This window comes from Acipenser ruthenus, chromosome 10 (genome assembly GCF_902713425.1).
Source record: "Acipenser ruthenus chromosome 10, fAciRut3.2 maternal haplotype, whole genome shotgun sequence".
NCBI lineage: Eukaryota > Metazoa > Chordata > Actinopteri > Acipenseriformes > Acipenseridae > Acipenser > Acipenser ruthenus.
In genome coordinates, this window is record NC_081198.1 from 17,284,562 (window position 1) to 17,306,307 (window position 21,746).

The following is a 21,746-nucleotide window of genomic DNA, read 5'->3' on the forward strand; positions in this document are numbered from 1 at the left end:
TAGAATGAAATTCAATATTTATCTGTAATATCAGTACACCTTTGTAGATTATATGGTCAAGTTTAGTTATACATAAACTAAATATAGTTATATTCCAAAACAACATGTTCAAAATTTATACAAAAAAAACTATTTCTGTTTAAAAGTGGTTATTGATAATACTGGTATTTACAGTGGTTGGACCAAAATAATGGAAGCACTTGCAATATACTTTTACATAAAAAGATGAGTCTCAAAAGTGGTAACTGCAGATTTCAACCCATAAATTCACTGAAGGAACTATTTGCACGGAATCATTGAGGAGCGGTCTCTTATTCCTCTGGAACAATCACCTTGGAGACCTGAAGAAGAAAAGTTTTTTTTTTTTTTTTTTTTCTCAAGTATCTCTTCATTTTGAGTACACATATTTAACAAGGCAAATCATTTTGGCTGGTCGTCTTCCAGTTTGAAAAGACATTTGTACAAAACATTTTAGGTGTGCACCCACCCCCACCAAACACATGTCAAGGGAAACAAAAACCTAAATCCAGTGGTGTACTATATTTAATTCAATGTAAATATCAATATAAATACTTGTGTCTGTAATATAATAATATGGAAGAAATCAACCTTTAAAACATAAAAGAGAAATATTGCAGTATATATTAGCACTATGCTTGGCAGCTCCAGAATCAATGAATTGCCTAACATTTAGTGTCCAAGAGACCCAACAAGCACAGGATGACCCGTGGTCATGTAGGTCATCACAACCTGGAGTTAAAACAGCTGCCAACATCTTCTAATCTTTCAATTCAATCTCTCTCTCTCCCCCCTCTCTCTCTCTCTCTCTCTCTCTCTCTCTCTCTCTCTCTCTCTCTCTATATATATATATATATATATATATATATATATATATATATATATATACATTATAGGACTTCTTTACGATTACATATTTAGTTAGGTCTGTTCTCAAATATTATATTTTATTATTAATGCATCATTATTATTTTCCATAGAGAGATAAGAAATGTTGGCTCAGCAACTGAAATGACCCATCCCCACTAGCATGTGTGGCTTATTGGTCTCTATATAATGACCTGGCATATTCAGTACCCTCATTCAGCCTTCACAATGAGGGGAATCCTGCTAGCACTAACTATAGCTCTTGTGGGTAAGTGAATAGTTTTATAATAACATGTAATAAGTAATACAGACAAATTATCTATTGCTTTTTTGTAAGACCAGTTTTAATCATATATATATTTTTTTTTAGGGAGCCAACAGACAAAGTATGGTAAGTGAAATATTGTCATTATTTTTAACATTTAAATTTTTTTTTTCATGGAAATGTATCGTTTTATATTATGAAACTGTTGTAGATTGATGTGGTTTAGTACAAAAAAACCCAAACACTTTTAAATAAAGTGTCTTTAACTACACTGTAATTACACATGTGGTTCCAAGTAATTACATAAATATTACAACATAACATGTGAATACTAAAGGCGCTAGAAACTGGCAACATTTAAAAAAATGTAAAGAAACATGTTGTGGCATTGTAACTACACAATCAATTGTGTAATTACAGTGTTATTACATACACTTATGTAGAGCCAAATGTATCAGATTTTTCAATTGCATTCCTACATAATCCTCATTTACTTTGCTACCACTACTGACTGCAATCCATTTAATTCAAAATAAGATAAAGGGTACATAATACAGAAAATAACAAATGACACTGGGTTTTTAACACTGTCATCTCTGAGATCTTCACTCTTGGATTTCAAATTGCAATGCTAAAAATCAATATAATACTTCTAGAAGTGTTAAATAGGATATATTAAAAGAACATGCTCTAATCGTGTTCCTTACAGTATTTCTATTTTCAAGAGGTATTGTTTGTATGTGTTATGATGTCATTACCATTACAAATAGGCAATGTATGAAAAACATTATAAACATAGTCTTCTGCATGAAGACTATCTTATCTAGTAATGCATGTATGTGTGTTTTCGCTATTCTTCATTGAGAAGCTCTTTCTAATCCGCCTGTAATATTTGAACACAGAACCAAGTTTCAGTGGAAGCAAGACCTATCAGTACAAGTATGAAGGTGTGATTCTGACTGGCCTCCCTGAAAAAGGATTGGCAAGAGCTGGACTGAAAGTGCACTGCAAAGTGGAGATCAGTGAAGTGGCACAGAAAACATACCTGCTGAAGGTGAGTGCCATTTAGAGGCATGGGGCCAAGGAAATATTCCATCTGATGCTACAGTATTGTGTTCAACAGTCATGCTCGATTTACCATAGGACTCCTGGTTGACTGAATTCAGGAATCATTGTTGCTTTGTAAATGTGTGTGTAGTGTCTCCTATTGTTATGAGATGTCATCTCATGCGGATTGAAGCTGAGCTCAATCTGTGCCTGCACGGGGGGCAGCAGTGTGGAGTAGTGGTTAGGGCTCTGGACTCTTGACCAGAGGGTTGTGGGTTCAATCCCAGGTGGGGGACACTGTTGCTGTACCCTTGAGCAAGGTTCTTTACCTATATTGCTCTAGTAAAAACCCAGCTGTATAAATGGGTAATAGTATGTAAAATAATGTGATATCTTGTAACAATTGTAAGTCACCCTGGATAAGGATGTCTGTTAAGAAATAAATAATATAATAAGAGACATACTCCACATTAACTTATACAATATTATAAATCACAAAAATCAAGATTAAAGTCGATTAACTACTTTTAAACTTAAGTGGCTGATTTCACGGACCCCTTAAAATAACATTAGTTAGGGGGCTCCCGAGTGGCGCATCCAGTAAAAGCACATGGTGTGCAGGATGCACCCTGTAGCCTGGAGGTCGCTGGTTCGGGTCCAGACTATTCCACTACCGACTGTGGACTGGAGTTCCCAGGGGACAGAGCACAATTGGTCGGGCGGCGCCCGGGTGGGTAGGGTCCAGGTCGGCCAGGGTGTCCTCGGCTCACCGTGCACCAGCGATCCCTGTAGACTGGCCAGGCGCCTGTGGGCCTGCCTGTAAGCTACACGGAGCTGTGTGGTCCTCCAACACTGTAGCTCCGAGATGGTTGCATGGCAGAGTGAAAAAGAAGCAGACGGCTGATGGCTGACGGCACACGTTTCCGAGGACCTGTGTGTCCGTCTTCGTCCCTCCCGAGTAAGCGCGAGGGTGGCAGCGGTGAAATAAAAATAATTGGACATTTCCAATTGGGGAGAAAATAAGAAAAATTGGTGATTCCAAATAAATAAAAAAAAAATAATAAAAAAATAACATTAGTTATTCCAAGATGCATTGTGGGATAGTGGTTAGGGCAGCAGTGTGGAGTAGTGGTTAGGGCTCTGGACTCTTGACCTTGCGCAAATGTATAATTGGGTAATTGTATGTAAAAAAAATAATGTGATATCTGTATAATGTAAAATGTGATATCTTGTAACAATTGTAAGTCGCCCAAGATAAGGGTGTCTGCTAATAAAATAAATAATAATAATAATAATATTGGGGTCTTTAGAACTATGCCATATGTATGATGCATAGGGATGACATCTATATACACAGGATAAGATGTACTAAAAAGGACTTTTGTTTCCTGATACATCTTTTTTGTTACTGAACACAATTTACTTTCAGATTCTGAATCCAGAAATTCAGGAGTATAATGGGATCTGGCCAAAGGCCCCATTCTACCCAGCATCCAAGCTGACGCAGGCACTGGCAAGTCAGCTAACCCAGCCAATTAAGTTTCAGTACAGGAATGGCCAGGTTGGGGACATTTTTGCCTCTGAAGACGTGTCTGACACCGTCCTCAACATCCAGAGGGGGATCCTGAACATGCTGCAACTAACCATCAAGACCACACAGAATGTGTACGGTCTGCAGGAGGCAAGTGTCATAGCTGTCCTTTCACACCTTACTCATTTATTCACACTCTCCCCCTGTGTTCATTGATTCACTGATTCATCCCTCTCTTTGTTCCTAGAATGGCATTGCAGGTATCTGTGAGGCAAGCTATGTCATCCAGGAAGACAGGAAAGCTAATCAAATCATTGTCACAAAATCCAAAGATCTGAATAACTGCAACGAGAAAATCAAGATGGATATTGGCATGGCTTATTCACACACATGCTCAAACTGCAGAAAGGTCAGTTTCTTTAAATAATGTGTTGTATGTGCTGGATGTCTTATGTTTAGGGGGTTGCATGAGGGCAGTTCCAGTTTTGATACCTTTCAGTTGGACCAACTTTGGTGTCAAAATAATCACTAGGACTTTCCCACTCACAAATATTTGTAAATGTCTAAACTAACTGCAGTTAACTAACCTGTAGCGTTTACACTTTGTGATTGCCTATTCCAAAAGAAACACAATCCTGGCACCAGTTCACAGGAATGTTGCACATAGTCTACATTGCTCAAACAGTGCTGTCATTTGGTAAGAAATATAGAAGGTACTGAGTTAATCTTTTACTAAACCGAAGGGAATACATGTTTAAACTTGGTCTCTAACCTTTACACAGCCCTAACTCAATCTTTAACTTGTACTGTATTAGAAATAAAATAAACATATTGTTTTAAATATACAAAAAGTGGTCTTTTATTTGTATTCAGATTAGAAAGAACTCCAGGGGTACTGCTGCCTACACTTACATCCTGAAGCCCACAGACGCTGGCACTCTGATCACTCAAGCCACTTCACAAGAGGTGCACCAGCTCACTCCATTTAATGAAATGACTGGCGCTGCCATCACTGAAGCAAGGTACAGTGACACTGTAGTAATAAAAAAATAAACTTATCTTGCTCCTGCTCCCTGAACCACACTGGTTATATTATTATTATTATTATTATTATTATTATTATTATTATTATTATTATTATTATTATTATTATTATTACCAGTAATAGTAGTAGTTGTAGTAATAGTAGTACCGGTAGTTATAGTAGCAATAGTCTACTGTATTATTATTATGAGGAAGGAGAAGAAGAATAATGGCCAATTTGTTACTCTATCCTCATTTTAACAGCAGTTGAGATAAAAGGAATCTCAATAAAAGGGCTAACGTTTTCCAGTTACATTTGTGTATTAAACTGTATAACAAGATTTGGCTTCAGGATTCCTGTCTCTGACACTGCATTGCACCGTTTAATAAATAACAACTTGTTTCACTGATATTTGCTTAAACAGGCAGAAGCTTATTTTGGAGGATGCTAAAGTAGTCCACGTAACTGTTCCAGAGCAAGAGTTAAAGAACCGAGGGTCTATTCAGTACCAGTTTGCCTCTGAAATTCTCCAGACCCCAATTCAGCTTTTTAAGACTAGAAGCCCGGAGACTAAGGTCAGTATGTGAAAGAATTTTTTTTTATTTTAGACCACAAATGTATGATGCAACTATATTGTTGACAGATTACACACCGCTGTACAAAAGCTGAATAAGATAAGAGAAATACAATTTTAAAATAATTTTCAGTATTGTATTAATGTAATAGGACCAATTTTGGACTCAACCTTTTGGCATATTTTTTTTTCTAATGATAAAGCACCTGCTTTGTTAACCCTCACAAGGATACGTTGAAAAATTGACTTTCCTGGTAACCTGGAGTCCAACATATAACTAACAACTGGAGTAAGTGAATGAATGAAAATGTGTAAATGAACACTTTATTTTGCTTTTCCTTTACGTCTAACCATCGTTTGGTATAATGTGTTGTTTATGCTTTGCAAAATGGATAAGACGCCCAATGCGCACAGCTGTCTCCTAGCAAGGGAAGGCACCACTGTATTCTGGATGCTGTAGTTTATTCTAGGAATTTATCACGGCCCCTTGATATGTCAGTGGAAAGCTCCAAGCCTCCTCTTTCATTTGGTATCTGTTGAAGAGACCGAGTAATAGGCAACAAACGGAACTTAGGTGCTGACTCTTATCACATGACTTAAGTCTTAGTTTCGGTTTGCTGTTATTGCTTAGGAACGTCTGTTGAGGACATATGATACATCATTGGAAAGCTCTAATTCTGTACTTTCAAACAAGCCTTGAACCAGGAAGTTATTATGGTGCCTGAGGTATTCACGCAAGAAGGTCGGGCCCACCGATACACTACGCCTGGGGTCCATACAGACCCCAAACCAAAAACAATTTGGGAAATTCAACCAGACTACCTGGACTAGAATTATCCTTTGTATAGTGTAACAGGATGGGTGCCTGACAACTACCTAAAAGGAAACAAAAATCAAGTCACTAGATCTACATAATAACTGATACTAAAGCACAGTGGGGTCCAAACGGACCCCAAGTTACCTTATGAGGGTTAAAATATATTTATCCTGTGAAGTTCAGTCCTGAAACATAATGTTTCCTACAACCCCGAATTCTCCCTTTTAAAGATCAAAGAAGTCCTTCAGCATCTTGTCCAGAACAATCAGCAGCAGGTTCAATCTGATGCCCCCTCCAAGTTCCTGCAGCTTACTCAGCTGCTACGGGCCTGCACCCATGAAAACATTGAGGGCATCTGGAGGCAGTACGAAAAAACACAGCTTTACAGGTAATAGCACTGGACCGCAATGAGGCTCCAGCTCTCCTTTCCAGTGAAACATAAAACCTACCTGGGATATGCAATGCTTTTCAATTGTGTTTGTACTTGACAACTTAAGCATTAAAAAAAAAATTCTAGAAAAAATCAGTAGTGTGAAAACTCCCAAATATACTTCCATATGGAAATATAGATGTGTCTCATTTCCACAAACATATAGATAATATACAGGGTGAAATTTAAAAATAAGCCTTAGAACATGTTTTCTTCACATCCCTTCTTTCTAATTGAAAGGCGCTGGATTCTGGATGCACTCCCTGCGGCTGCTACACCCACTGCATTCAGGTTCATCAGCCAGAGGATCATGAAGAGAGATCTCACAGACGCTGAAGCAATCCAGACTCTAGTCACTGCAATGCACTTAGTCCAAACGAACCACCAAATAGTGCAAATGGCTGCTGTGAGTATGACAGCTATCTTGGGCCTACTTTATGATGTTGTAATTGGGAGCCAAAGTTAAGAGATTTGTGTTTTAACTTAGAACTTGATGTACTTGGTTTTTCACAACCTAAATGGTGAAACACCCTGAGACAGTGTCGTCGCTCCTGATCATCGAATAGATTATGTTAAAACAAGGCTACGTCGGCATGCAGCTACTGACACCAACAATAAGGCACGGAACCTACAAGCAGTTGAGAACTTGAAGCATATATGTAAGATACTATAAACCAAAGCAAATACATTAGGTCTTGAAAGAAAAATGCAATCCCTCTTCTTTAATGATGAGATTTGGTACCTTTTTGTTTTCAAAGGAACCCCTGAATCAAAGCATAAGCAAACACGATAAAGTAGACACCACAATGGGCACACAGCCATTTGTAACGCAAAGTAAATGCATAGCATGATCAGGAAAAAAGCATGTGGACAATGACTAAGCAGACTAACCGGGGACAACTTCAATAAGGGTATTTTCTGAAGACCAGTAGCAAAAGATCTATGGCTATATTCAGATTCTCTTTTTTTTAGGTGTAATAGCAACAAATGCTTGGGAATTTTAAGGTTGTGTGGTTATAGTAATATTAAGAGCAAACTGGGAATTGGAAATTTTAACTATTGACAATTCACCCCCTCAGGAACTGGTGTTTGACCGGGCTAATCTGAAATGCCCTGTACTTCGTAAACATGCTGTGCTGGCGTATGGCTCCATGGTGAACAGATACTGTGCAGAGACTCTCAATTGCCGTGAGGAAGCTTTGAAGGTACAGTATTATCTCTTCATGCCCCGACTCTCACAACACATTAAAATGTGAGATGTTTTTTTTCTCCTTATAATCACATCCTTTTGTTGTACTTCGGTGCATATTGTCATTGTGGACAATTGTTCTAAATGTACTCTACAGGAAGTGCATCTAACACACCAAACAACAGCAGCCACAGCAGTATCAGTGTATTTTAATACAACCACAAACAGCAACCCTGAGGATTGCAATGTGTGCCTTGTAAGAAGAGCACTGGAGCTGAACCTAAAATCTTTTTTTTTTCCCCCAATAAAGCCCCTCCATGACTTTGCCAATGATGCTATAAGCAGAGCCCATGAAGAGGAGACAGTCCTTGCCTTGAAGGCTTTGGGCAATGCAGGACAGCCTTCTAGTATCAAGCGCATCCAGAAATGCCTACCAGGGTTTTCCTCTGGAGCTTCACAGCTTCCAGTCAAAATTCAAGTAGATGCTGTGATGGCTCTCAGGAACATCGCCAAGAAGGAACCAGGAAAGGTGACAGCTTGTGAACACATTGGTCCAGATTGTTGTTAAAGTGCACTTCTGTACGGCATTTAGCTTGAAAGGAAAATAAAACTTTTACAACTGGTCTATAGCTTCCCTTATAAAAATTTCCTATAGTAAAAGCACAGCAGAGTGTAATAAAGCATAGTGAAAGCATTGTAAACAATAGCAAGGTAAAGCATATTAATAAACATAACAAACTAGGGTAAACTATGGTAAATGCATAGTATAATCATGGGGAAAGTAAAACTGCAAAAATACTGTGCAGAAATATTGTGGTAAACTTTTATAAGGGTTAGCTAATGTAACATAGGTCGTCAAAGATTCAAGCTAATCAGGGTCTGTATGTAACTCAAAAAAATATTTTTTTTTTGTATTTTCTTTCTTCGTGCAGGTGCAAGAACTTACCATGCAACTCTTTATGGATCACCAGCTTCACTCTGAGGTCAGAATGGTTGCCTCCATGGTTCTGCTTGAAACCAGACCCAGCATGGCACTGGTGGCAACGCTAGCTGAGGCCCTGCTGAAGGAGACCAGTTTGCAAGTGGCCAGTTTCACCTACTCCCACATGAAGGCTCTCACTAGAAGTACTGCCCCAGAGAACCATGCACTGTAAGCAAGCCCTGAACACATATCCAGTACATCCGTGACTATAACTTTCAGTTATTCTTTAAAAAAAAAGAAACAAACTTTCCTTTTATTAATGGACTCTATATCATCCACATTTTCGTCTCATATCATTTCTTAATATTGTAATATAACACTATTGCCTCTATTGTTATTTCTTCTGGGGGCACTTAGTTACAACTCGGTCTGCTTCTAATTTCTGAAGTGAGGTATTTTGAAAAATGACCACAAGCTGTCATTTCAGAGGGGGTAGAAATTATAGTTGCGCACCTCTAGCGGACATTTCTAAATACACCTCACTTCAGAAATTCATCTTTTACAAGTCTTTTCAGAAGCAGTCCCTGTGGCTGAATAAGGGGATTAGTTTGTAAGCCTGGTAAAAAAAATATCAGTAGGCAGAAACAGCTATAAAGAATCATGCAAAACAATCACAAAAGTATATTAAACTGGTAAGAAAGTAAATATTCAGAAACTGCAGTGCAGATGCCCCATGGTGGATATTAATAAGGGTTGTAGGATTAACAGACACTCACAATCTATTGTCTCAACAGATCTTCAGCCTGTAACGTAGCTGTTAAACTGCTCAGTCGTAAACTTGACAGGCTGAGCTATCGGTACAGCAAGGCTATGCACATGGATACTTTCAAATGTAAGTAAAAGGAAAGAAATTAAACAAAACTTTGGCCTGTGCCAGTTGTTTATATATATATATAGACTTACAGTAGCAGCACCAAACAAGAGAGGTTATACAATTTTAAATACATTTCAATGAGAATTATTTGTCATTAAGTTCTGTTTAATTGATCTAAACAGTAGCAGCACCACCATTTAGATCAATCCAAAACCTATTCCTTGACTTTGTATGTGCTGTAACAGAAAGAAATAGACTACATGCGCTTTTAGTTTCTTTTTAGTGCTGTTTAATATCTGCTGAATATCTTTTACATCAGTAATTGCACATCAAGTGCCTGTGTTGAATAATCACTTTCAATATACTGGTTTACAATTTGCCTGTGGGGTGCTGTTAACCCAAATACTGACAGTAAGACTTGTTCTTCTTCTTCTTTGTAGATCCACTGATGGCTGGAGCAGCGGCAAACATCCATATAATTAACAACGCAGCCAGCATCCTCCCATCAGCTGTGGTGATGAAATTACAAGCTTACATTCTCGCTGCAACCGCTGATCCTCTGGAGGTATGTCACCCGTGAAATTCAGAATCTGTACATTTATATTAGAACGGAACGATATGTAAATCAGGAACATCAAGGTCTGTCTCTCTGTCTGTTTGCTTTCTTAGAATTTAAGGCTGCAGAACAATAACCACCCTTTTGGTTTGTCCTATCTAGATTGGTTTACATACAGAAGGCCTGCAGGAGGTTCTAATGCAAAACCATGAGCACATAGACCAAATGCCTTCAGCTGGGAAGATCCAGCAAATTATGAAGATGGTAAGTAAAGGGGGGAGTTTGCTTTGATGTCACATTTTTTTTGTTATATTGTGCATAATCAAATATACCTGAATAATATAATTATAAAGTATTGTGCCAAAACATATTATTAATGATTTGTGGTTTTAACCCTTTGCGGTCCATTGTCGGACCTGGTCCGAAATTGCAATTATTCCTATCCGGTCCGTTGTCGGACCTTGTCCGACATCATCAAAAAAACCCACAAAAAACGGGTTTCTAGCCGAGAAAACCATTCAATGGCCGAGTGGGAGTGACAGGAGCCGAGACAAGCCGATAAAAAAAAAAAAAATGGCTTATGTCATGAATAGTCATACCTGCCCCTGGCATCCCATAGGGGCGGTCATAAGGAAACAAGCTGGCTGATACTGCATCAGCGCACAGAGACTATCACAGACATTTGCAGAGCTTTTTTGAGATGTTATAGTAATAAAATAATGACTTGGATTGCATTATTGAGTTTGGTGATAAAACGAGTGATCAGGAGATGATTGATCGGTATGTACGACTATTATTATTATTATTATTTATTTATTAGCATATGTGAAAGCGATAGCGAACGAAAGGGTGGGGCGGGGCTGGAGATGCCTAGTGAGTGCTTTGTTGATATGCAGGGCCTTTTAAACCTGTTTGACTGTGAAAAAAAAAAAAACTTTTAAACAGCGTGTCTAAAATTAACTGCGCGTGTGAAAATAAATTGGACCTGACACGCCTGACGCGCACTTAATAAATGGACTGCAAATTAAGGGTGTGAAAACTTATAACAACGAAACCTTGAAGAAATGTGCCGTTTGTCAGTAGAAAGAATAACTCTCCCTCAATCTGCAGCTCAGTGGATGGAAGTCTGTACCGTCGGAGAAAACCCTAGCGTCCGCATACATCAAGCTGTTTGGACAAGAGATTTCCTTTTCTCGACTGGATAAGAAAACCATTCAAGAAGCTCTGCAGGTATGTAACATTAAATCATTACAGATTGATTTTTCAGGTTTTTCCTGCCTTCTAAGCATTACTGAATCTTATGCAGCCTTATACAGGGGAAGAGGTTTCTTGTGATAGGGTTTATTCATGTAACATTAAAAACCTTGAGTCTCACCCTGTTTTGAATGGCTCTGCACAGGCGGTCAGAGAGCCGGTGGAGAGGCAGACTGTGATAAAGAGGGTAGTGAACCAGCTTGAGAGAGGAGCAGCTGCACAGTTGTCCAAGCCCTTACTGGTCGCTGAAGTGCGGCGGATTTTGCCCACTTGCATCGGCCTTCCAATGGAAATGAGCATCTATGTGTCTGCTGTGACAACTGCTGATATAAATGGTAAGAAATTCAAATGAGGATTGCTCCATACAGCTGTATTTCCTTGAATTTGTATTGTTTTTGGTTAAAATATATATAAATATATATTTTTTTTATTATTATTTTTTTACTCAGTTCAAGCTCACATCACACCTTCTCCCACCAATGATTTCAATGTGGCTCAGTTACTGAATTCCAACATCGTGCTTCATACTGATGTCACCCCCAGGTATTTCTTTGTTTTGTGTAACGAAAGTCTATTAACTGATTTATATGCCATTTATATTGTGGTGGCATTTGGTCTTTTTATATGATTCTGGGATAGAGAAGGACCTGCTGAAACATTTGTCTATGTGTTTTTGAATCTATGGATATTGGAGGACTGTAATTGACTGTAAAACAATTAATATGTGTTCTTCTTCCAGTATTGCTATGCACACTATCGCAGTGATGGGCATCAATACCCATGTGATTCAGACCGGAGTGGAATTACATGTTAAAGCGCGCACAACAGTCCCAATGAAGTTTACAGCAAAGATTGACTTGAAGGAAAAGAACTTCAAGATTGAATCTGAACCCTGCCAGCAGGAGACTGAAGTCCTGTCTTTAAGGTACATTACAGTATTAAAAGACTGAGGGGCTCCCGAGTTGTGCATCCAGTAAAAGCATTCGCTAGAGTGCAGGATGCGCTCTATAGCCTGGACATCGCCGGTTCGAGTCCAGGCTATTCCACAGCCGACCGTGGACGGGAGCTCCAAGGGGCAGCGCTCAATTGGCCGAGCGTCGTCCGGGGGGAGGGAGGGTTAGGTTGGCCAGGGTGTCCTCGGCTCACCGCGCACCAGCAACCCCTGTAGTCTGGCCGGGCGCCTGCGGGCTTGCCTGTAAGCTGCCCAGAGCTGCGTTGTCCTCCGACGCTGTAGCTCTGAGGCGACTGCACAGTGAGTCTGCTGAATGTAAAGAAGCAGGCGGCTGACGGCACACGCTTCGGAGGACAGCATGTGTTCATCTTCGCCCCTCCCGAGTCAGCGCAGAGGTGGTAGCGGTGAGCTGAGCCTAAAAAATAATTGGGCATTTCAAATTGGGGAGAAAATAATAAAAACTAATTGGCAACGACTACATTTATAAAAAAAAAAAAAAAAAAAAAAAGTATTAAAACATATGTTCATATGGAACATGCTGAAAATCTCTTATGAAATTGGCCCTTTGCCTTTACGGCAGGGTATATAATATGTAAAAAACAAACAAAAAAATACTTATATGAGATATATTTATGAGAGTGTAAGTAACAAAGACACTTCTACAGGCCTTTCCAGTACTAACTTATTTCTCACATGCCTGTACGCTAATAATACATGTTTATAAATACAGTTCAGTATTTTTGTTGTAGAAATGGGTTTGGAAATAACTATTTATATTTGCTTCTCCGCGCATGGTTTTCCTCCTGAAGCTAACCGGAACTGTATTCTTCATATATTTGTTGTTTTTAAAGTGCTCAGGCTTTCGCTATATCGAGAAACGTTGAAGATCTGGATGCCGCCAAAAAAAACCCACTGTTACCAGAAGAAGCCGTGAGAGACATATTGAACGAACAGTTCAATTCAGGGACAGAAGATTCAAATGAAAGAGAAAGAGCCGGGAAATTTGTAAGCATGACCCATTGAAGTTCTCTTGTATTTTAACCAACTCGGTCTCGCTCATTCTTTGAAAAGTGATTGGAAACATTTTCATGAAATGTATTTTCTACTCATCACAATCATAATCTCTCCAAGTATTGGTTGAGGTAAATACATGCAGAACAACTGGATGAGAAAGTTCATCATTTCATCACAGAGCATTAGTTTCTGCAGTAGTGACTCATGGCACTTCATGAATGTTCAGTAGTGCTCCCAATTTATAACACATAATTCAGAGCCAAAGCAAACAGACTTTTCTGTTTTGTCTCATAAAAAGAGTGTGAGTGAAGTGGTATAATGGCGCAAATGAGACGGAGCAATGCATTACTCTTTGCAGTCCTCAAAATGTAGAAACCCACAGTATTCATTGCGATCCTTGAAATAAATAAGTGTAAAAACCACAGTAAGCATAATCAGTAAGTTACATTTTAAACAATTATTTTTCGTTCTACTTTTCAATTTAGGCCAGGCCCTCTGCTGAGATGATGTCCCAAGAGCTGATGAACTCCGGCGAGCATCAGAACCGTAGAGGCTCTCGTGCAACGCGAAGTGCCTGCGCCAAGGCCAAGAATTTTGGATTTGAAGTTTGCTTTGAGGGAAAATCCGAAAATGTTGCTTTTCTCAGAGACTCCCCACTTTACAAGATAATTGGGCAACATCATTGTAAAATAGCCCTGAAACCATGTAAGGCTTCTTTACCACCTATGGACTTGAGCCAACCAAAATTTAGGGGCTGTAGATGCAACAATGATCAAAAGCGTATTTGGTTAATTAATAATGGTGTAAGTAAAGGTTAATGTAATAGTGGTATAATGTAAATGCTTAATTAATAGTGGTATAAATTACATGTGTAATTAATAGTGGTATAAACAGAAAGCAGTGTTGGTCTTCCCTCACTCATTGACTTCTTTACCCACTTCCTGTCTGTGTGTGTGTTTCAGAACTGTCCCTAATCATTTGTGTTTTACTGACAGCACACAGTAGTGAAGCAACAATAGAGAAGATTCAGCTTGAACTCCAAACAGGGAATAAAGCAGCATCTAAAATCATCAGAGTTGTTGCAATGCAGAGTCTTGCAGAAGCAGATGAAATGAAGGGCAACATCCTGAAAAAACTAAATAAACTCCTGACAGTAGATGGTGAGACCCAGGTACGTGGACATTGTAAAGAGTTTAGCTGTACCCAGACTTTAGTGTTACTGCTCTTCCATTATCCAAACCTGAGATAAGATGTTTTGTTGGTGGAGTTTCATGTGCAGTTTCATGTTGTTTTGATGAACATGTTTTGTTTCGTTTTTTCAATCAGGTGTATCTAAAAAATACACAGCTATGGCTGAAAGTTTTGCATCACCTATAATTTTAGGATTGAGACATAATAAAATAAATATATATATATATATATATATATATATATATATATATATAAAGAACATATTTTATTTAACATCATGTAATCAAAGAAACTACAAAATGGTATCGCAAAAGTCTACCGGAAGCCATAATGTCACATTTTTCAATTTTTGTCAGTTTTTCGAAACCATATGGAAAGCTACAAAGCGCTATGTAATTCAATATGTTAGCGTAACATTATTCAGCATGTTACATTCGACTTTATAATGCAAAGTGAGTTAGTTCTATCAGATGATGCAAAACATTTGACCATAGCTGTAGGTCTACCGAACCAAACAGCATGGTTATATCCCTGGATGTGCTTTTGACAGCAGTCAGCTTCATCTTCCTTTCATCTTCAGCTTCTGAATCAATTTTGTCTTGTCTTCTAAAGGGTTCAACGCTCAGAGGATTTAAACGAAGGTCTTCTAGTTCATCTTCCAGCTCTTCTTCCAGCTCATCTTCTAGCTCATCTTCCAGCTCATCTTCTAGCCAGCAATCTAGGACAGAGAAAAGAATGGAGCAGGACAAACTTACTGAGAACCTGGAGCGTGACAGAGATCACATGCGGGGCAAGCAGTCTAGAAACAAGAAACAGGAGTGGAAGAACAAGCAGAAGAAGCACCACAAGCAGCTTCTTAGCAGCAGCAGCAGCAGCAGCAGCAGCAGTTCTAGTGGCAGCAATTCTAGCAGCAGCAGCAGCAGCAGCAGCAGCAGCAGCAGCAGGAGTCACAATCATAGAAATAATACCCGAACCCTCAGTAAGTCCAAGAGGTATCAAAACAACAACAACAGCTCTTCTAGCAGCGGGTCCAGTTCATCTTCAGAGGAGGTAAAAAAAAGTTTTTTTTTTTTTTTATAAATCACCGTGCTTGGAGAACTATAGATTTTCTGTGATTTTTCAGTTCTAAATATTGCTCCACACCCACTTGTGTTATCCGCAAATACTTTGTGTTTCTTACAGATTCAGAAAAATCCCGAAATCTTTGCATATCGTTTCAGATCTCATCGTGACAAGGTAAGGTCCTTATAGGCTCCTATCATTTTTCTGTGCAAGATCAGACTACTAAGAATACATTACAGTATTTTTATAGAATTGTTTTTTTTTAATTCAAGTTCGTAATGTGGTAAATTATATTCATTCCAGATATGCTTAAATATAACTACACCAGTAATTAATAAAAGGTTTCTATTCATATTGCATGTTCCAGCTGGGTTCCCAGAACAAGAGAGGGAGAATGTCCTCTTCATCATCCAGCTCTTCCAGCAGCAGCAGTCAATCCACATTGAATTCCAAGCAAGATGTAAGTTTTGTCTCTATACTTTTCCATGTCCAAAAAACAATACAGCCCATATGCAGGAATCCCGTTTATCTCTAAACCCTAAACTGTTACCTCTGAATCTAATCTGATTTCCGTGTGATTTATATAAAATGTCACATGTTCATTGGCTATAGTTCTATAGGGTCTGTTCCACATGTAATGACAAGACTAAAGGTTCCTCTTGGTTTAATTTGCAGGCTAAGTTCCTGGGAGACTCCTCTCCTCCTATATTTGCCTTTGTGGCTCGTGCTGTGAGGAGCGATGGCTTACAGCAAGGTTACCAGGTTGCCGCCTACACTGACAACAGAGTGTCTCGACCCAGAGTGCAGCTGCTGGTTACGGAAATCATTGAGAAAAGCAGGTGGCAAATCTGCGCAGACGCTATATTGCCCAGCAATTATAAAGCAATGGTAATGCAAACTAAATTTCCTTCGTATTAATATGTTTCCAGACAATATGTTGGTAGAGCTAGCACTCCCATCAAACAGCTTATTACAGTACATAGCTTACTTCAATCTCATTGAAGGTGTATTGTTTAATGCTAATAGTATTTAAAAACGTTCTCTTCTCACTGTCTGAATGTACATCACCACAAAGCAGCCCTCTTTTCCATGTTGGCTTGCTTTTATCATAATTCTCCAATATTCTCTGTGCAGGACAGTGTCCCCATACAAGTACATATGAAATGACACTTTCAAAATTCCCCAAAAGTACAGCTTTTCATTTTTTTGTTGATCCTTTTACGGTAATTTAAAGTTTAACCCACTTCCTGGTATGTTAATACTTTCAGCGCTAACAATGGGGGACCAGTAACTACTAAGAGGCAAGAAAATTGATGTTAAAGCCTTGGTTATCATTCATTGAATGTAGATTTGCTATGTATAGGCTGTTATATATATATATATATATATATATATATATATATATATATATATATATATATATATATATATATATATATATATAGTGAATACATTGTTAGAGATATTTCATTTAGTTTCTCATTGTTAAGCCTTGACCATGTTGTCATTTTTTTTAATACAGTAGATTAATAAACCACATCAGTTCCCAGTAGGCTTTTGCTGACTCCTTTTCTTTTCCTAGGCCATCATGAGATGGGGTGAGGAATGCCAGGACTACAAGGTTGCTGTTAATGCTGTGACTGGCCGTTTAGCATCTCACCCGTCTCTGCAAATAAAAGCAAAGTGGAGTAGGATTCCTCGGGCAGCAAAGCAAACCCAAAATATGTATGAATTTTTATTTAAAAAAACAGAACATTTCAAAGCTTTTTAAGGTGGTATATTAAGGGAGGGGGGTCATTAATAATTGTTGGCGGCGGTTCATTTGCTATTTCTCCTGCAGTTTTAAGAAGTCTTTCCTTTATTTCTTGTAGACTTGCTGAATATGTTCCAGGAGCTGCATTCATGCTAGGATTTTCACAGAAGGAGCAGAGAAACCCATCTAAGCAGTTCAAAATAATTTTGGCAGTAACTTCACCAAATACTATCGACACACTCATAAAGGCACCAAAGGTAACCGACTGGCTTAAAGTTAGAATAAAAGCCCATTTTGGTTAATTAAATTATGTTTGCATTTCATTAAACCTTTTCCAACTGTTTTAGAGAAGATGTATTGGTTTATTTTCATTTTCCAAAGGACTGTTAAACAAAAAGAAACTCTTCAAAAAGCACTCCTTTATTATTATTATTTGTTTATTTAGCAGACACCTTTATCCAAGGCGACTTACAGAGACTAGGGTGTGTGAACTATGCATCAGCTGCAGAGTCACTTATAATTACATCTCACCTGAAAGACGGAGCACAAGGAGGTTAAGTGACTTGCTCAGGGTCACACAATGAGTCAGTGGCTGAGGTGGGATTTGAACCGGGGACCTACTGGTTACAAGCCCTATTCTTTAACCACTGGACCACTCAGCCTCCCACGCCTTAAAATGTTCTTTTAAAAAAAGGCCGTAAGGTTTTGCGAATAGGGCCGTTTTTAAAGAGACGTTTTTTTCATTATTATGTTTTTTTCTTTTCTCAGATAACACTGTTCAAGCAAGCTGTGCAAATTCCTGTTCAAATACCCATGGAGCCAAGTGATGCAGAACGGAGATCGCCAGGACTGGCATCCATCATGAATGAAATTCCATTCTTAATTGAAGAAGCAACCAAATGTAATTCCCAACAACATATTTACGTGTTTCTTTATCGTCCAACATTTTAGAAACCAACAAGCAAACAAAACAAAATGACACTACCCTCCAAAAGTTTTTTTTTTAAAATATATATATTGTATAAATACTTTGGTTTCCGATACTTACATGTATATGGCATGTTCTGTAAACTTATGTAAGACATTAAACAAACACTATTGCATAGTTTGAAACCACAACTGACAGGGAAATAGCATTGCAACTTTTGCCAGGTATTTTGCCTGTTTACTTTTTTTAAAGGTTTGTAAATACGCTCCCATACTGCCCAGGTGTGAAACATCTAACACTGTAATTGTGTGTAATGTAAATGTACTGAAGCTTAATTGCAATTTAAAAAAATAGAGAAAGTTTTGTTAAGTTGCAGCTTTTCTGCCACATCTTCACAATCTGTTTGTATTTGCAGCTAAGTGTGTGGCACAGGAGAACAAATTTATCACATTTGATGGTGTGAAATTCTCCTATCAAATGCCTGGTGGCTGCTATCACATCCTCGCCCAGGACTGCAGGTCAAAAGTGAGGTTTATGGTAATGCTGAAGCGAGCTTCAGTGTCAAAAAATATGCGAGCTGTGAACGCCAAAATCTACAATAAGTAAGTAATAACCTGATGTTGCTTGTGTCATCTGTATGACGTTCGATATAGTATAAATATTTTTTTCTTAATTTTTTTATTCAAATACCTCAGTATAATAATTTATAATGTGTTTCTACCAGGTATACAGCAGTGCTGTGTTCAGATGCCAGAATATTCTTTCTACTCTTCTTTCCACAGTTCTGTTTCAGCTGCTCAGTGACTGAAAGCTGTTTTAACAACCTCTTCAAATGGATCCAACAGTTCTCAGACTTGACAGGCCCAATAAATAATACTCACACCTCTGTATATGTACAGTCGGGCAAATCCATGATACACAAATATACAAAATGAATGTTTATGTTCTTCTGCCAACAGAGACATTGACATCTTACCCACTACCAAAGGCTCTGTCAGGCTGTTGATTAACAATAATGAGATACCACTCTCCCAGCTTCCATTCACCGACTCATCAGGTTAGTAAAATCAAATTGACAGTAATTGCATATAAGTACAATGTAAGTATATTGATATTATTTACATATTAGTATATACATGCTTGCTTTTTGTAAATTTTTTGTAAATGGATAATAAAACAATAACAAGCCATACGCTACATGCAACATACAATTTTTCTACTAGTTTCGTTATTATAATCATTTTAGTTTGCCATTTTGGTCAATTTATTAGAACACAAATCCTGTCTCTGACTGGTCTACTAAAATTGTGAACTGGTAAATTGAAGATGAGTCAGAGACATTAAATCCCTGGCTGGGGAAAAGGGTGAAACACTCAACTCATATACTGTAATGTTGCTATAATTTCTAGGTAACATTCATATCAAGAGAGCAGACGAAGGGGTGTCTGTGAGTGCTCAGCAATATGGTCTGGAATCTTTGTACTTCGACGGGAAGACAGTGCAGGTCAAGGTCACCTCGGAGATGAGAGGAAAGACATGCGGACTCTGCGGACACAATGACGGCGAGAGAAGAAAGGAGTTCCGCATGCCAGATGGGCGCCAGGCCAAGAGCCCCAACAGTTTCGCCCACTCCTGGGTTGTGCCTGGAGAAAACTGCAACGGAGGTATAAACAACTACATAACAATCAATCATAATCTCTGTGGTAAAACGTCAACAGACTCTGTGTCCCCAACTAAAGGACGGTAGATATTGTAAGTATTGTAGTGTACTGTATTATTTTGTGTACATTTCAGCTGGGGATTGCTTGATTCCTTGCTAATTAGGTTCCCCTGAGCTGATTCGCTGGCTAATTAGCCAGTTAGCCAATTAGGTTCATCCACTGGCAGGGCTGCAATATAAAAGGCTGCAGTCAGCCTTTGAGTGGATGCTGCAGCTTATTCAGGAGCTGCAGGCTGTTGTTGAACCAGACAACCAAACAAATGTTTGTTAAAAGAATAAGGGACTTATTTTCTGGCTTGGGCTAAGACCACTCTGCTTTATTGTCTACATGTTTACTGTTCTTTTTGTTAATAAGAGGCACTAGAACCCATTTCTTTTTGTCTTTTTTTTCCAGGCTGCAAGCTTCTGCGTAATCATGTAGAACTTGGCAAGACGGTTTTCCTAGCAGGAGAACATTCAAAGTGTTATTCCACAGAGCCTGTGCTGAAGTGTGCCGCTGGGTGCTTGCCAACTGAGACCGCTCCCGTAACAGTTGGTTTCCACTGTCTCCCAGCTGGTGGGTCATTCAGTTGTTTCATACAGAAACCAGTATTAGTTTAGTTAAAACGAGAGCTGGCCACTGCAAGTTTAGATATAATCTAGAGATTAATTACTAAATAACTACCTGAATATTCTAAAGTTTGATAAATATTTGTTAGATATCATATTAAAAATACTTTTTTTTGCTTCTCTAGATTGGTGTTGTGTTGGTTTTGGAGTCTCTTGGGGAGGTTATAGGAAACTGCAGGATCAAAATAAAGCCTATTTAAATATATATTAGCTGCAGAAAGCAACGGTCCAAGCTTCAAAAGCTTAAAGACTGTAGAAATTCATATGCCAATTGTGAGATGGCAGGGAGGGGGTTAAACCTCTCTGCTGGAAAAACATGTGCGGAAGGCACACTTTTGTTTTGTTTAATTGTTTTTGTTTAATTGATTTATTGATTGATCATTACCTGCACCTGGCTACTATTGAAAATTGGAGCCAGGTGCAGGGTTTAAAAGGAAAGCAGTCAGTCTGCTCAAGGCGGCTGCTGAAGAGGGCAGAGGCCCGACTGTGCTGGTGTGGGTACAGCTGTAATTTGTAAAAGGTAGAGTGAAGCCTTTTTGTGTGTGTGCTGTTTTGTTTGTTTATTTTTGCACAGGTAAACAGCTTAGCTGTCCTGTTTTAGTTTAGGTTCCTGTTTTGTTTTAGTTAGTGCTCAAAGAGAGCTAGGTGTTTGTTTTGTTTATTTTTGGTTTTTGTGTTTTATTAAAAATTGCGCAACCGCGCTTCAAAAATCCATTTCTGTGTTGGGTCAGTGTTTTTTAAAGGGGCAACGAACTGAAGTGAGTGTGATTCTTTCACACAATCCTGACACAATTGACTGTTGCTATTTGCTAACTAGTTACTTCCATATTGATTCCCTGTATTTTTGTTTTGTTTCAGGTACCGTTATCAACACAGGAGATTATGGCAGCTTAGCTGAGAAGAGTGAAGACATGGAGGAGACTGTGGTTGCCCACACTCAGTGCTCCTGTCAAGCTGACCAGTGCACTGATATGTAGATCCTAGCGAGCCACAAAACAGTGGATCACTTATTTGAAATACTCTTGAAATTTATAAACATAATTACAGTATACCTGCACTGGGACTTGTTCTCCAAAGCTAGGAATGTCATTAATGATAGTGAATATCAATTGTATATTATAACGCTTAATAAAATATGTCTGCATGGAA

At 38.5% G+C, this 21,746-nt stretch overlaps 1 protein-coding gene across 1 annotated transcript; it reads left to right on the plus strand.

The window, feature by feature from the left end:
• The first annotated feature begins 1,068 nt into the window (after positions 1-1,068).
• Positions 1,069-21,746, plus strand: LOC117405248 (vitellogenin). Its single transcript, XM_034008162.3, has 34 exons — positions 1,069-1,153; positions 1,256-1,276; positions 2,053-2,204; positions 3,627-3,878; positions 3,976-4,137; positions 4,602-4,750; positions 5,177-5,327; positions 6,374-6,531; positions 6,814-6,979; positions 7,653-7,778; positions 8,073-8,291; positions 8,695-8,912; positions 9,479-9,576; positions 9,999-10,123; positions 10,277-10,378; positions 11,225-11,344; positions 11,514-11,703; positions 11,818-11,911; positions 12,108-12,293; positions 13,172-13,325; positions 13,820-14,039; positions 14,330-14,505; positions 15,138-15,575; positions 15,708-15,761; positions 15,955-16,047; positions 16,263-16,475; positions 17,170-17,312; positions 17,459-17,597; positions 18,109-18,241; positions 18,684-18,870; positions 19,228-19,325; positions 19,678-19,932; positions 20,383-20,544; positions 21,456-21,746. The coding sequence occupies exons 1-34, from the start codon at positions 1,075-1,077 to the stop codon at positions 21,572-21,574; spliced, it is 5,352 nt and encodes a 1,783-aa protein (XP_033864053.3). The 5' UTR covers positions 1,069-1,074; the 3' UTR covers positions 21,575-21,746.

What these genes read in the sequence shown, in the direction of transcription:
- LOC117405248 (XM_034008162.3), top strand. Translation starts at nt 1,075, where the DNA reads ATGACCTGGCATATTCAGTACCCTCATTCAGCCTTCACAATGAGGGGA. An exon ending in GCCCCAGAGAACCATGCACT is followed by an intron (nt 8,913 to 9,478) that starts GTAAGCAAGCCC and finishes TTGTCTCAACAG; the next exon opens with ATCTTCAGCCTGTAACGTAG. An exon ending in CCAGTTCATCTTCAGAGGAG is followed by an intron (nt 15,576 to 15,707) that starts GTAAAAAAAAGT and finishes TGTTTCTTACAG; the next exon opens with ATTCAGAAAAATCCCGAAAT.